The sequence below is a fragment of the Rattus norvegicus genome, chromosome 14 (assembly GCF_021556685.1).
Source record: "Rattus norvegicus strain SHRSP/BbbUtx chromosome 14, alternate assembly SHRSP_T2T, whole genome shotgun sequence".
NCBI lineage: Eukaryota > Metazoa > Chordata > Mammalia > Rodentia > Muridae > Rattus > Rattus norvegicus.
The window spans coordinates 4,748,441-4,765,512 of record NC_141547.1 but is presented as its reverse complement, the minus strand read 5'-3'; the positions used below and the strand labels follow the sequence as shown (position 1 = coordinate 4,765,512).

The window sequence follows — 17,072 nt, the reverse complement described above, 5'->3', positions numbered from 1 at the left end:
TATCACTTATGGACCTCTAAGACTGAACAATCATTTCTACAGAGATGAGCAGAAGAATGCTAACACAGAAGACTGACTTACTGCTGAGGACTCTGGAATCTTCTGCTGTTTCTAATGCTTTTCAGGACACAAGGGAGCCCTGAGATAGCCTCCTCCTGATGAATACTTACTTTCTCATGACCCTTGCTTTCCCATTAGAGACCAGTGAATAAACCACGTCATCTCTGCTGTAGCTAACATGGCGGCAAGTCTCTTACACCAGCATGAAAGCAAGGCAGCAATCTGCTCCCTCAGTGAGGGAATCAACCAACCGCAGCCTTTACTGATTCCAAATTATTATGGTTTCTAATGCAGTCCCAGGAAATGTCTTTTAAGAACCCACTAGAAATGGCCTGTTAGTTACATCCTAGGACTGACATTAGAGCAACAGTCACAGAAGAAGAAGAAGAAGAAGAAGAAGAAGAAGAAGAAGAAGAAGAAGAAGAAGAAGAAGAAGAAGAAGAAGAAGAGGAGGAAGAGGAGGAGGAGGAGGAGGAGGAGGGGGAGGAGGAGGAGGAGGAGGAGGAGGAAGAGGGGGAGGGGGAGGAGGAGGGGGGGAGGAGGAAGAGGAGGAGGAGGAGGGGGGAAGGAGGGGGAGGAGGAGGAGGAGGGGGGGAGGAGGAGGAGGAGGGGAGGAGGAGGAGGAGGGGAGGAGGAGGAGGGGGGGAGGAGGAGGAGGAGGAGGAAAGGCAGCTCCTCCTCTATGACAATAAGCTTTAGCATGTGGCTTCATGTCCCAAGTACTGATTTATCAAGCAGGATACATGTTCAACAAGGAACAGAGGAAGTTTTTTTCTCTTAGAAAAACACTCACCAGCATGAACACAAAGTAGATGGTCACAAACAGTGTTGGGACAGCCACTGCATTCTCCCCGGCTCCTATAGACAGTGGCAGGGAGCTGGCAGAATAAGCCAACATCATGACGGTAAATAGCATAGCGAAGAAAGAGCTCATGCTCGTTTTTACTCCTTAGAGAAAAAAAATGAATTAGTCCAGCTACCCAAGTCTGGAGAACTGCACATTGTTCAAATAATACTTTAATAATCACAGGGACTGGTAACCATTCTAAAGCCACCCAACTACTCTGGGTCTCCCCTTTCATTATGTCCTTCCATTTGATCACAGAGAGTTATTAGACAGGTTTTTTTATTCTATTTTTAAATGTGAATTTATTGTGTCTGTGTGGAAGTATGCCACACGTGTGCAGTTTCCCTATGGTGGCCAGAAGACAGCATCAGATCTTTCACAGCAGGAGTTCCAAGCCTTTGAAAGCTGACCAATGATGTGTGTGCTGGGAACCAGATGTGGTGACCCTGGAAGAACAGCAAGTAGTCTTATCTGATGAGTCACCTACCCAGACCCCCCATATGGCTTTCCTTCCCGACTCACCAGAAAAGTACCTTTCCATATAACACATGTTCTCATTTATACATAGTTAAGAACAGCTTACGAGATCCCGACCTGGAGAGCTACAGGTACCGTAGTTAGCCAAAATGCCTTCTCTCACAGGAGACTCACCAAGAGAAAACACTCCTGTCCACGTCCCCCTGTGTTTATTATAATTCCACTCATAAGGAAATTGAGATCAGGATTGTGCTGGTTAGTTTTTACCCATCTATTACAAGCTAGGGCCATGGAGGAAGAGGAACCTCAATGAACAAATGCTTCTGGCCTTTATCACAAGCACTTGAGAGGCGGAGGCAGGTAAATCACTGTGAGTTCAAGGCTACCCTGATCTGCAGAGAGTCCAGACAGCCAGGGCTTGATACAGAGAATCTGTACGTTGGAAAGGAAAAGAAGAATAAACTACTCTGGGTTCCAGTTTCATCAGTTCCTTCCACGTGACCACAGAGAATTCATATACAGGGTTTTTAATTCTATTTTAAAATATGGGGTGCATGCGCCGTGCTGTGCCCCTGTCTTTAGGAGCAAGCCAGCTAGTAGGAAGCATTATTCTGTGGCCTCAGCTTCAGCTCCTGCCTCCAGGTTCCTGCTCGAGTTCCCACCCCGACTTCCTTTCTTGATGTGTGGTAAGTCATCTAAGGCAACGATTTGAACAACCTTGCAGCTGGTGGTTTTCACACCTAGCGACGGGAGGGTGCCTCCAGCTTTATTTTTCTCTAGAAAATTGCACAACTACAGAGGAGGGCAGTAAGCTTCATAAGCTGATTCATACTCTTTACAGAGCTGACGCATGGGTCATGTGTTTTTATAATAGTCACAGGGAAACAAGATGGAATCTGGGGGAGCTGAATTCCATCCCTAATTGTTTAGAAATTATTCTTATTATTATCATGGTGTGGATATGGGGGTGTGTGTGTCCTGGTGTGTGTGTTGTTTGTGGGCCATGGTGTTCATGCACAATGGTGTGCATATGGGACTGTGTTCATGTGCAAGGGTTTACATATGGCATGCCGTGCATGTGTGATTGTGTGCATATGTCATGGTGTGTGATGCGATGGTCTACAAGTGTCATGGTGTGTTCCATGGTGTGCATGTATCATGGTGTTTACTGTCAGGTTTGCATGTGCCACTGTACGCATGTATCATGGTGTGCAGGTGCCATGGTGTGCATCTGTCATGATGTACATGTGTCACAGTGTGCGGGTGGTATGGTTTTCATGCGTCATGGTGTGCATTTGGCATGGTATACATGCCATGGTGTGCATTTATCATAGTGTGCATGCATCATGGTGTGTATGTGTCAGAGTATGCACCTATCACTATATGCATGTGTCATGGTATACATGTGTTATGGTGTGCATGTGTCATGATTTGCTTGTGAGATTGTGAGCATATTCCTCAGTGTGCATGTATCATTTTGTGCATATGTCATGGTGTACATGCATTATGGTGTGCATGTGTCATGTTGCGCATGTTAATGGTGTGGATTTGTTGTGGTGTGCATGTGTCATGGTGTGCAAGTATTGTGTTTATGTTTCACACTGTGCTTGTGCCATGGTGTGTATGTGCCATAGTATACATCTGTCATGGTGTGTGTGTGACATAGTGTGCATGTGTCATGGTGTGCATATGTCAAGGTCTGCATCGATCATGGTGTACACATGTGTTGATATCCATGTGCCATGGTGTTCATTGGCCATTTGTACATGGACCATAATCTGCATGTGTCATGGTGTGCGTGTGTCATGCTGTGCATGTGCCAGGATATGCATAAATACTGGTGTGAGTATGGCTGGTATGCCTGTGTCTGGTGTGCATGTGTCATAGTGTATATGTGTAATAGTGTACATGTGTCATGCTGTGCATATGTTTTGACATGCTTGTGTTATGGTGTACATGCATCATGGTGTGGTATTCATGTGCCATGATGTTCATTGGCCATGTGTACATGGGCCATGGTCTGCATGTTCATGGTGTGCACATGTAAGAGTGTACATGTTTCATGCTGTGCATGTGTCAGGCTGTGCATCTGCCATGGTATACATGTATCATGGTGTGCACATGTGTCATTGTGCACATGTGTCATGCTGTGCTTGTGTCATGGTATACATGTGTCATGGCGTGCATGTATCCTGGTGAAAAAGCTTTATCTGTACTCATTTAGAAATGATGTATGTATATGTTAATAATTTGGAAATTCTAGAGTCAAGGATGAAGCCTAACCATAAAACATAAAAATGTGCACATGTTCTAAGTAATGATCTCTATCATTTCCTTTCAACAAACCCCATCCACTGTCCTTTTACTTGGCAAGCTGTTACCATAAAACAGTGTACACATTAGTCCTTTTACACATACATGTGTATGAGGTATTATCCACTTTTCAATATTTTACTCACATAAAGGCACATACAAAAACAAAAATATATGGCTTAGCTAGAGACATGTCTCAGTGATTCAGAACATGTGCCATTCTCGCAGAGGCCCTGGATTCAGTTCCCAGCACCCACATGGTAGCTCACATTCCCCTGTAACTCCAGTTCTAGGTGATTTGGCATCCTCCTCTGGTCTCCCAGGTGCTGCGTTCAGTTAGGACACACGTGTGTGTGCGCGCACACACACACACACACACACACACACAGAACACACACACATATACATACCAAACATAAACACACACACAGAAAAAGAGGAGGGCACAAACACACAAAAGAAAATTAATCTTTTAAAATACATATGGAGAGATAACTAATGATAAATGTTGTCACTCCATTAGCTCTGTGTCAAACTTGAGTGCTATTTTTACATTCGTCATAATGTACAAAAACTCTCAGTAAGAATGCAGTTTCATAATCAGCTTTTGGCGTTCTTTTGTTAAGGAATCTTGGTGACTGTACTCGCATCAATCACCTGTTGTAGACCACATACAGTGGAGAAACCATTTTTTACTTTAAGACATATCATGGTTGTACAAAGCAAAACATGCTCATCAAAGCCTAAAGACGCATTTCTGGTTTTGTTGCTCACCTGCTATGAAGTATGTTATAAGTACTATAGTACTTGGCAACAGCCTCCTGGGTATTAGCTCAGCCAGCAATTTTCCAAAGAAATAGGATGAAACTCTGTAGTATCCACTGGTGTGCTCATGTCTACCGAAACAAAAGTCCTCATTATACTTCCATAGATTGGTCCAACAAGCACAGGTGAGGTGATGGCTAGCCTGACTTCTGATACTACAGGGAGACTATGAAGACAGTGTCCCAGTGCTTCAGGCAACTCCCATATACCTCCCATTATTTGAACCAGCATCTCTAGGCCACCACCCTTGTGGCATTCTCACTGTGATTCCCATCAGAGAAATCCCGTTTGGTCCACTAGGCCACGGAACAGACCCTGCAGGGAAACAGTCCGATGTTCACACTCTTCTCAGAGACTCTGCTCCTCTGAGGCTGGCTCCCTGAGGTACTTCAGCTCTCAGTACCTCACTTCAGTCAGTAGTCATGGAGACTCCTCTCCATGCCCTTCTTATGAGGAAGGTGACACTGGCCCTCTGAGGTCACCCTACAGCCACTACATCCTTCTCTTCTGCATCTCTCATTTAAGGAAAGACTTCTTCCTTCAATAATCTCCTTTACAACCATGAATCCTTACCAGTTACCACACCTAGTCCTTCCCCTTCCTAGCAGCTACCCCCAAGCCATTCCAAACTTCAGGCTCATCCCTGCCCATGTCTTCATTACATCTCTGATTTTGTTTTGTTTTTGAGAAAGGACCACTAGTGCAGGCTGACCTCAAACTCCATGTGTAGATAAAATGACCATCCTCCTGTCCCATCCCGAAGGTCTAGAATTATGAAATATGTCCCTGCTGAGGTTAATGTGGTACTGTGAGTCTTCCCCAGGGTTTCATATGTACTAAGCAAGCACTCTACCAACTGAGCTATGCCCTCAGCTCCTCTCTGATGATTCTTTCCTTAGCATGCACTTGTAGGAATCCATAGGCCACGCGGGAAGTCTTCTTCCGTGTTTGACAAGCACAGGATATCAGACAGCTGTTCACTTAGAGCATCTCTCTGGCTCTTTTTTTAACCCTTTGTCCAAGGGCGGTGCACACCCTCGTTCCTGTTCAGGTTTAGCTCTCCAACTCCAATTTCCTGTAAACCACTACACTAAAGGTCTACCAAAAACCTGACATCATTTTAGGGATGCATGAATGATTTTCGTCTTCCTACTGCTGCTTTGTCTACAGCACTGAGACCTGGTGACCACACCCCAACTCCCAACTTCCACTGAGCTGCAGATACCTCTGCTCTTGAATACCCACCCATTTCTTCAGTTAATATTAGTAATTTCTATACATACTTTGAAACACATGGTACCACATAATAAAGACAAAATTTCATAATTTATTTTTTCAACCAAAGCAAACCAGGAGAAATACCAGTAAATCATGAGATAAAGCTCTAGGCCCAACTGTGAATGTAATGGTTTTGATCACCAGCGGCTGATGCTTGTTGCAGCAGGGGCTACTCACAGAAAGCGATCCCTGTCAATCACAAAGAGCTCCCCTGCAGACACACTTGTGATGCACTGGAAGATTGTGAGCAGGTAAAGGAGGCCGGCTCTGTTGAGAGAGAATGGAGGAAAAGCAAACAGCAAATTCAACATTAAGACAGTTTCCTCCCAACCCAGCTTGCTCTGTAGATTAAATGACATTGCACAGACATTTCTTTTAGATAGGTGATAGATAGATGATAGATAGATAGATAGATAGATAGATAGATAGATAGTTGATATCGATATATAGATGACAGATAGATATGTTAGATCCATAGATAGATGATAGGTAGACAGACAGACAGACAAATGGATGGATGATAGATAGTTGATATCAATAGAGAGATGATAAAGTTAGATGATTGATAGACAGATAGATTAGATCCATAGATAGATGATAGATAGATAGAAGATAGATGATTGATATTGATGGATGATAGATAGATAGATAGATAGCCGGCCTGGAGAGGTGAATTCACAGTAAAGAGTGCTTGCAACAGACCCAGGTTTGCACCCACACGGAAGGTCACAACCATCTGTCATTAGAGTTGCAGAGGATCCTGTACCAGCTAGTTTCATGTCAATTTGACAAAGCTAGAATTATCTGAGAGGAGAGAACTGAGAAAATGCTTCCAAAAGATCCAGTTGTAGGCAAGCCTGTAGAACATTTTCCTAATTAGGGATTGACATAGGAGAACCCAGTTCACAGTGGTTGGTACCATCCCTGGGCTATGGTCCTGGGTTCTATAGGAAAGCAGGCTGAGCAATTCATGGAGAACAAGCCAGGAAACAGCACCTTCCATGATCTCTGCATGAGTTCCTGCTTCCAGGTTGCTGCCCTGTGTGAGATATTGTCTTGACTTACTTCAGTGATGGACTACAATGTGGAAATAAAAGGCAATTAAACCCTTTCCTTCCCAACTTGGCTTTAGGTCATGGTGTCTCAATGCAGTAATAGTAACCTCAGCTGAGACAGGGTCTGATGCCTTTATCTGATCATCATGGCACCAAGGCACACACATAGTACACAGAGAGATGTGCATGCAAACACTCATACATGTAAAAAATTAAATAAATATTTTTAAAAGAAAGAAAGGAAAAATGTAGAACTGTTCTGATTTTTAAAATTATCCCTCAGAAAGTGTGAGTCCCATGAAGTATCTATGAGTTGAAGTATGTCTTCTAAAAATTCAACAATTTGATAATGTTCCCTGATATGATGAACTTTTAGTGTATCTTTTGGGAATTAATTAGCTTTAGATGAAATGACAAGAGTAGAGCCCCACAGCGTGGTCTGTGTCCTCATTAGGGGAAGACTCAGCAATGCTGTGTCTGCCATGAGAGGGCCCTGAGAGAAGGTGCCCAGACAGGAAGAGACCATGGCAGAAGCCTCCCCTTAGACTCTCACACTGCAATGAACAGACACATTTAGTTTTAAATCCACTGAGCCTGTGGTATTTAGTCATGGCACCCCAACTGACAATTTCGGTCTGACTAACAAAATTGTTAAGTATCATTCCTAATATACAGAAAAAGAAAGCAAAATAAAACTCCAAGTGTTGGGCTCTGCCTTGGTGTTTCCCTCCTCTCTCGCTGAGCCTTTTAGCCTGCTATAGCAAGAAATTTTTTACACCCTTGGGAACTGCTCTTAGCCCCTGATTTGGCGCCGGGATTTTCCATGGCACCCTTCCTCCCCACTGAGCCTTCCAGCTTGTTGTTGTTTAAGAAGTTGTTTATGCCCCTGATTGGACCCAGGACTTTCCACCCCACAGACTTTTCCTGTTTTCCTGGTTAGGGATTTTCACCTGCCTTGTTGTTTTCCATGGCTTTTGCCTCTGGTATATAAGGCGATCTCAGTAAAGCCTTGGTGGCACTAGCTGAAAACGGATGACCTGTGTACGTGGCTTCTTTCAATCCCGTAGACCTACGCCCGATATTCACACACTGGCAGCACAGGCGCTGACATCTGGAAGTTCCACTGAGATTGGGAAAGAGAGGACAAACTGACGGGATCGTTCCAAAAGGTCGGCTGGCAAGGAAGTGGAGCATACTGGGGGACAAGCAGTGACCACGGGGCAAAACTGGAAGTAAGTAGTGCTACAAAGGTTTTGTCTTAGCGATGGGAACTACAAGTTCCTCGTTATTGGTCGTAGATCAGCTTGTAAGTTTACTCAAACAACAAGGTACTTGTATCAAGGTAAAGATAGCCCAAGATTTTGTTAAAACTATAGAGGAAGTCAGTCCTTGGTTTATAGCTAGTGGCAGTTTGAATATTCTGGATTGGAAAGGGAGATTGAGAAATTGGGAGAAAATGGGCCAGGAATGGCCCCAGTAATCAGATTTCAGAAGGACCGCAGGAATTGAAAGCATATGAAAAGATAAAGATTTGGGGTAGTGGTGAGTAAACCTTGTAAAAAGGGGACAAGGTAATAATGGTAAAATGTTTTTGTGTATGTGTTCTCTTAGAGTTATGCTAAAATCTAGAGAAGCAAAGTCGATTCTCATAGATGCTTTTAGTCTGTGGACCCTGACTAGAGACAGTTTACACCCTAGACAAGAGAGAGAATGGGGTTGAGAAAAACAGTCCTCCAGGACTCTCCACAGATGATTTGGCAAAAGAAGGAAATGAGCTTAAGTTTTTTGGAGCCCTCCTGGAGACAGAAGGAGGTGTGGGAGACATCTTGCCCCCTTGCTGGTTCCTATTGGAGAAGTGCTTATTTCTGGTTCTGGGTCCTTTAGGTAGGATATCTGGGTCCCTTTGGTGGGACACCATCTAGTTCTCTTCCTCTATGTCTATTGTCTGTCCTTGGTGCACCAAGCTGTCCATGTATGTCAATTTATGTCTGGGTTTTGCTTCTCATTGCTTTGAATGTTTTGTGTTTCATGTTTAAAAAAAATGGTTAAAATGTTAAATGCTGGTTGTGACAGACCCCCTCCCAGAAAGGGAATTGTACAAGCCCAAGGCCCTCAACTATAGAAATAAAAAATAAGTTTTTAGATACACAGACTCAGAACTAAAATAAGCTTGGGAAAGTTCAGATGTGTCCAAGCTTTGTGGGACAAGCTGAACCATCATTTAGAAGAAACAGACCATAAAAGAAAACAAAATACAGAAACCAGTCTAAATTATTGGTATTGCTTTATGGGCCACCTAACAAGAGATAACCCCTAGCCCCTGACATTCCAGACGCCCCAACCTACACGTATTCTCTTGCTGTGTGACAATCTCATTTAAATATATTTAAAATAGCCAATTGGGTGTAACCATACATCCGCGCCTCACTTGAATCCACCAACCATGCATCTGCTTCTGTAAGCCTGCTTCTGCTCCCCAATACCCTATAAAAACCCGTCCCTGGTTCTGCTAGGCGCGCCAGTCCTCTCAAGCTGACTGGGACGCCCGCAGGTACCTGTGTACCCCAAAATAAACCCTCTTGCAGATTGCAGCCTGTGGACTCGGACTGGTCATTGGGCTAGGGGATCTCCCTTCTGGAGGGAAGATTCTCTCTGGGGGGCTTTCATTTGGGGGCTCGTCTGGGATTGGAGATCCTCTGCCCAGAGACCGCGACCACCCTCTGGGAGGTAAGCTGCCCAGCGTTTGCCTTGTCCTGTCTTGTCTTGCTTTGTGACTTGTTCTGTAAATGCTTAGTTACTTGGCTTGGGTCTAGACCATTTGTATTTGGGCCAGCCAGAGAAGGAGCTGACGAGCTCGGACTTCTCCCCCGCAGCCCTGGAAGACGTTCCAAGGGTGTTTGGAGCCTGGTTTTTCAGGGCTCAGCCCTTATCGGAAGGATACATGGTTTTGGGTTGGAGGAGAGAGGAGAGGGCCAGATCCACTGAAGGATCTGGACCCTCAGTGCCTCCGTCTGAATTTTTGGTTTCAGTTTGACACCGAATCCGCGCAGTGCATCTGTCTGTTACTTGTTTGACTGTTGGACTGGTCTGTGTTGAGAGAGTGGGACTGTTGTCTATATTCTGTTTCTGTGTTTGGTGTTATATTTTGTCTTGGTCTTGTTTGTCTGGTTTGTTTTCTGTGGTATTGTCGAGTGTCTTTTTGGCTTTTGTTTTATTTTTGAAATCTTGGACTGACGACTGTGTTTAAAGTCATGAAACTGTTTGCTTTGTTTGTCAAGGCGTTTTATTTTGTCCTCTTGGTGCTTAACTTGGAAATAATTTGCTTGAGAAAAATTGTTTTCTGCCGGGGAGTTTTATCTTTCTCTCTTGTGTCTCCTCTCCAAGGAGAGATGCCCCTCCCTTCACTCCCCTTGTCCAGTCTAGCTGCTGTTAACAGTTGTGTATGAAGGACTCCAGGTTAGCGAGTGACCCTGTCTGAATCAGGCATTATCAGAACCTGAAAGCTTTACCTTAGATCCTGAAGAAAAATTCTCCCTATTGCTTAAACATTCACAGCTTCTAAGGAAGGGACAGCACAAAGTAGAAAAATGTAGGGGCTGAGGGTGGCAAGCATGCAGGCCTGCTAGCAGGCTACAGGCTGCGCGTGGGCAGTGGCACAGCTCAGGCCAAGTCAGCGTAAGAGGAGTTTCAAGGTGATGAGGCCGGCTGGGGTTGATGCTTTGACAGCAAAAAGATAGCGTAGAGTTAGTGGTTGTTTTATGAGACTTTTGGCCCTGAAAAAAAATAATTCCAGTTGCTGCCTTTAGTGGCCAGACCTTCAACACTTGTTCACAAAAGGAGAGTGTTCATTAAGAGAAGTTTTTTGTTTTTTTTTTTTTTTTTACGGGAGCCTGCCTTATCTGCTGGCCCTATTCCAAGAGAGGAGTTGATCTCCAACATTAAGTAACCTTCCCTGTTAGTCATCATTGACATGGAGAGTGCCTTTGATCCTATCCCCACAGCAGCCAGTTCCTGCCCCTGTGGTCAAAATGCCCCAGGTTGGGAGGCAGAGAAGCCCCTAAAATAGTTTCAAAAAGAATCTGCAACAAACTGTGAAGAACTTTGTTTTGCCAGTCAAAATTTAGAATTCAGGCTTTGGCTGTGGCCAAGGTCAGGATTAATGTTTTCTTTCCATGGGCCTTTAACCCAGTGAGACAGTTTGATAAAGGGCTGCTATTGAGGTCCTGAAAGTCCTAGGTGAACCGGTTACAATTCTATGTCAGCCACTTGGCATCTAGCACCCAGGTCCTAACCATCTCTCCATCCTTTTGTTATTAGTTCTTACTGGAAGCCTAGTGTCCTTCAGAGGCTGGGTCTCTTGAGAGGCAGAGTCACTGAGCTGGCACTGAAGGGAGGTACTCCTTTAGTAAAATCTAAGTCCAGAGAGACAGTCGGTAACAGATCAGCTGTCTCTCTGCTCACCTTTCTGTTTCACAGACGCAAAGCTTGTGCTTATTTTTATAACAGCCTTTTTGTCCCAAAAAGGCCTCCTGGTTTAGCTGTGTGACTAAATGCTATTTGTCTTCTTCAGTGGACCTCTATTCTCAAGATTCTCTTGTTTTCTCACCATCCCATTTGAGATGCTTGTTAGTAACTGTTACAGGTCTTCTTTACCACCGAGGAAAGGCAGAATCCTACTAGAGCCCAGAAAGAATGTTCCAGACATGGATAGAAGACCCGCACTCCTGACTGTTGACTTGAATACCCCTGAAGGTAGGGAGTGCTCCGGGTCTGCCGCCAGGCTCCAAGGGTGGGTCTCCGAGGGGCTGAAAAATGCCCCACCAATCTGGCTAAGATAAAGAAAATATATAAAGAGAAAGTTACAGAAATTTGAATGGTTAAGCTAAGTTGCTGAGAGTTAGTGTAAGTTACAGAAAAGTAAAGTTGAAGTGTGGTTAAGTGGACAGCATCTAATAGCTGTAGAGGAAGATACAGAAGATGTGAGAGCGACTGAAAAAGAGAAAGAAAAAAGAAGATAAAAAGAACAGGAAGCTAAGGAAGAAAAGAGACAAAAAGAAGAAGAAGCTAGAGAGATAAAGAGAGATAAAAGACAGGAGAGGAACATATACTGGCCACAGTAGTTAGGGAACCTAGGAAGACAGTACCTGGCAATAGAAGAGAATTCCTGGCTAAAGAAAAAGGACACTGGGTCAGGGACTGCCCCAGGAAAAACAAGAGGGGCTTCTCCAGCAGCCCCGAAGGCAAGCCTCTTGGTCCTAGAGTGCTGGCTATACACCAAGATAGAAGGGAAGCCTGCCCAGTTGTTTTGTGAATACAGGGACCCAACACTCTGTGCTCCTACGCCCAAATGGGCTAGTGTCCAGCAAAAGACTTTGAGTACATGGGACTACCGGCAACAAACGATACTCATGGACTACCCAAAGAATGGTAGACCTTGGCGTGGGCTGGGTAACCCACTAGCTCATGGTCATCCCTGACTGCCCCTATCGCTTGCTCATGAGAAATTTGCTCTCCAAAATGGCTTGTGTGGGCTAAAATGGCTGGGTGCAGCCATGTGGATGCATATCTACAGACTGCGTATGTAGAGGTTAAGACTGTCTCAGTGCACCAGTACCTGATGCTGGGAGATGTGTGGCTTAGTGCTGTTCTGCCTGGAACACACTGTTCCTGCCAGCTGGGCACTAACAATTATCACCCAATCCAGGACTTAAACTGTGATAGAGTGGCTGATGTTTTGCCTTTGAGTAAAATGTCCCAGAGGATGGGACCACTGGTCAGCTGACAAGGACTAGATTCTCCACCAGTTGGGGACAATCTGGTCACCTTGCTGCCCAATCCTGACCTGGAGCCACCACAACACGAGTGTCAAGCACTGGCAGAAGCCCATGGGTGGAAGAAAGACCTCTGCGACTGGCTGACTGACGCCTGCTGAAAGCCGAGGACCTTGTCTACAGACGGGAACAGTTCTCTTCATGAAGGTCAGAGATAAATGGGTGCTGCCATGGTGGACAACACAATGTCATCTGGAATGGCTAAACCTCTAACCCCCAGCACATCAGCGCCGCAGATGTCTTTGCCATCTCTTGGATGCCCTGATGAAGCCAGCAACTTTGAGTATTATTCATTGCCCAGGACATCAGGAAGGAAGAGATTCAGTGGCCTGGGGCAGTAACAAAGCAGATAAAGTGGCTCGAAAAATGGCTATACAGGAGCCTATCCTGGTTACAGGCCTGCAAGAGAGAGACAGCCACTGGGAACTGGGATTGGACTAAGGGATGGCCTCACTTAGAATGTACAACAGAAGAAAAGGCCCAAATTGCTTAAACGAAAAAAAAAAAAGACAATGACACACTTAAGGGAAAACTATATTACTCAGAGAACAAATAAAAGACTCACTTTGCCAAATACAGGAATGGACTCACTTAGATAAAAAGCTTGTCCAAGTATGTAATAGACTTTAAGATTCTAGCCAGAGAGACAATAAAAAATATAAGATATGTCAATAAGTAAATGCTTAGCAAGCAAACAGGGCAAAGAGACCTAAAAAGTTTAGTAAAAAGTCGAAGTAAACTTCACTGAGATAAAACCAAGAAAATATGATCACAAGTATCTCCTAGTGCTTGTAGATATCTTTTCAGGAATAGGTAAAAGCTTTCCCCACCAAGCAAGAGATGGCCTCAATAGTCATCAAGAAGATACTAGAAGAAATCTTCTCCCTGTTTGGAGTGCCCAAGGTAATTGGGTCAGACAATGGCCCTGCCTTCGTTGCCAAGGTAAGCCAGGGTGTGGCCAAGTATTTAGAGGTCGATTAGAAATTATGTTATATTTACAGACCTCAAAGTTCAAGACAGGTAAAATAAATAAATAAAATTTTAAAAGAGAACCCTAAACAAATTGACCATGGAGACTGACACAGGCTGGGTGGTACTCCTTCCCTCTTGCTCTCTTCAGAGCAAGAAATACCCCTTCCAGATTCAGCCTTACCCCCTTTGAGATCTTATATGGGGCCTCAGCTCCTCTGACTATATTAGATGATGTTACTAAATCAACATGCCATAATAATAATGATTTTTATGCCAGACTAAAAGACCTACAGGTGATACAGAAAGAAATCTGCTCATAGCTGACAGCAGTCTATGCCGAAGGGACCTCCGAGACATCTCATCAGTTCCAGGTCAGAGACTCGGCTACATACGATGACACCGAACCCAGACACTCGAGCCTCACTAGAAAGGACCGTACCTGGTGCTGCTGACCACCCTGACAGCTATCAAGTCTCAGCCCTCACCAGCCGAGTACTAGCTGTTGGGGCTGAGAGCTGGGACCTAGAGGGACACTCAGATCTTCAAAAAGCTCCCTAGACTTACACATCAGATAAGTGGATACATCAGAGATGTGACTGAGAGGTTGCTATAATGCTCACTTGAGGAGTGTGTTTTAGAAACAAAAATTTCATGTTTGCCCTGGAATAGGTGTAGGGATAGGCTTGATTTTTATTGCAAATGATATAACATTACATATGTTAGTACTCCTAACACTTCTTGGGACTGTGCCTCAGAGATCACAACCTATATAAGTTTAGAAGTTCTAAAAGACCTTGGTGTATAGGTTCAGATAGTGTCCAGATTAGAATCCTGATGCTAAAGACTTAATAAGACACAAAAGAGAGTTGAAAATTATTTAAAGCTATCTAGGCGCTACAAGGGCAACACAAGGACATCTCCTGTTGCCCTACAATGCAAGGCTTATAGAGAATTCAGAACTGCCATTGACTCAGATATAAAAAGAGTAAAAAAAGACTTTTTAGCTGACCTCCAAGAATACCTAACCTCCCTCTCAGAGGTAGTCCTTCAAAATAGGAAAAGATTAGACCTGATATTCCTTAAAGAAAGAGTCTGTGTGCTACATTAAAAGAAGAATGTTGTTTCTATGCAGATCAGACAGGAATAGTAAGAGATACAGACTTTCAGTCATTCAAACTTTTGTGCTGAGACAACAGTATCAGATGGTGAAACAACAAAAAACAGAGGTACCTTAGCCAAGTTGAGTGGAAGATTCCACTCAAAGACAAAAAGAAAATGGGGGAATGAAAGACCCCCCTCCCAGAAAGGGAATTGTACAAGCCCAAGGCCCTCAACTATAGAAATAAAAAATAAGTGTTTAGATACACAGACTCAGAGCTAAAATAAGCTTGGGAAAGTTCAGATGTGTCCAAGCTTTGTGGGACAAGCTGACCCATCATTTAGAAGAAACAGACCATAAAAGAAAACAAAATACAGAAACCAGTCTAAATTATTGGTATTGCTTTATGGGCCACCTAACAAGAGATAACCCCTAGCTCCTGACATTCCAGACGCCCCAACCTACACGTATTCTCTTGCTGTGTGACAATCTCATTTAAATATATTTAAAATAGCCAATTGGGTGTAACCATACATCCGTGCCTCACTTGAATCCACCAACCATGCATCTGCTTCTGTAAGCCTGCTTCTGCTCCCCAATACCCTATAAAAACCCGTCCCTGGTTCTGCTAGGCGCGCCAGTCCTCTCAAGCTGACTGGGACGCCCGCAGGTACCTGTGTACCCCAAAATAAACCCTCTTGCAGATTGCAGCCTGTGGACTCTGACTGGTCATTGGGCTAGGGGATCTCCCTTCTGGAGGGAAGATTCTCTCTGGGGGGCTTTCAGTTGATTCACCCATTGATGTAGTTTTAACTCCTTTCAAGAAAGGAACAAATAAATAAAAAGTTTCAATTAGCTTTTGGAGCCTGCATCTGTAGCTAGGAGCCTAAGTCTGCTAGGCAAGCTTCCCAGGGGGCTGGCTAAATGTTTACACTAGTCAATCCTAAAGGCACCAAGAGCTTCACAGTTTCTATGGTAATGGAAGTGATGGCTGTTTCTCTTAGAAAAATCTTTGACAGTGATTATTAGACTCAACAGGTGACAAGGTGTTTCTCTTAAAACTACAGCTACAAAAAGTAAAAATGGTGATTGATTTAAATATTAAAGAGATGTGTAGCCACTTCATTTTTTGTTTCTGATTAGTTTTAAATGTATAATACGCTCTACCTTTCTTGGTTAAAGGTTACTGGCTTTTAAGTTATTGGGTATGGTTAAAAATTTGTAACATTGGTAACATAAAGTTGGCTTAAACCTCATAATTAGGATAGAGTAATTTTAGACAACATGTGACATGAGCCAACACAGGGAAACGGGTCTAAATTAGAATAATATTTTAATAGAATTCTTATCCTAGAAACCAGACATAAAAATTTAGGGCAATGTCTCTTTGTTGAGGAATTAGAGCCTACGCCATCGTCCATTCATATGCAAGAATTGGCAGTCAAACTTTAAAACATGAGGAATAGACTTGGTGTTTTGGACAGACTGGATTTTGGAGAACAGATGGTTTGTTGGAGGTTGAGTTTTGTTTTCCAAAGTTATGGTTGTGCTCTGGTGTTAAAAGGAAACTTAAAGATTGTGATTAAAGATTTCTAGTGTTACATTGGCTACAGTTTACAGTTTGATCACAGACGGCTCAAGATTCTAACTCACACATATTTGTAATTAAAAAAATTCAAACAGGTGGAGATTGTTACAAGATTTACAAAAGGTTGATGAGGCTATGGAACTTATAAGAACATTACAGCCTGTTTGCTCACCCCAACTGCTATTTCAAGAAATACATATACAATTATTATAGATTTAAAAGATTGTTTTTATGCTCTTTCTTTACATCCTGGCGACTAAGAAAGAGTTTCATTTAGTGAGCTTGCTTGTAATTTTGGAGAGCCCATGAAGTGATACCATTGGCAAGTTTTGCCTTGAATCACTTTTGACCCTACATCATGTAAAAAAATTTTTTGTCATTGCTTCAATACAAGAAGACTTTGAATCTTTCAGTGTATATTATTCATTATATAGACATTTTAATTTTACTACAAGCTTACAACATGCTTTAAATTTTTGGGAGTAGCTGCTGCTCCACAAAAGATTGAGTATTTCTTTTCAATATTTAAGACAATTGGTCAACTGAGAAGAGAGAAAAAATTTTCTAAAATCTGTGCCATGTGTGTTGGCACCCCTTTTCCTTTGGTTTGGAGTGGGACTAAGGCAGTGTCAAGAGAGGAGATTCTCAATTGTTCTTGCAGGTCCTATCCTACCGAACAATTACTGAGAACAAGAAGATGCTACATGAATTGTTCGAGTTTCTGGTG

General features: G+C 43.4%; 1 protein-coding gene and 1 long non-coding RNA gene across 12 annotated transcripts in view; one reads left to right on the top strand and one right to left on the bottom strand.

Moving 5' to 3' along the window:
• Positions 1–17,072, bottom strand: part of Abcg3 (ATP-binding cassette, subfamily G (WHITE), member 3) — an 85,021-nt gene that overhangs the window by 11,128 nt on the left and 56,821 nt on the right. For 5 of the 11 annotated variants that reach the window (XM_087584004.1, NM_001128311.3, XM_087584005.1 and 2 more), the window contains 3 exon segments: positions 5,978–6,067; positions 4,472–4,593; positions 854–1,008 (listed from right to left, as the gene is read on the bottom strand). In XM_087584004.1, the coding sequence (XP_087440130.1) occupies positions 854–1,008; positions 4,472–4,593; positions 5,978–6,067 (367 nt within the window). 11 annotated transcript variants of the gene reach the window in all.
• Positions 7,923–14,892, top strand: LOC148001191 (uncharacterized). Its single transcript, XR_015637246.1, has 2 exons — positions 7,923–8,087; positions 13,936–14,892. It is a non-coding gene; the product is annotated as an uncharacterized LOC148001191 (long non-coding RNA).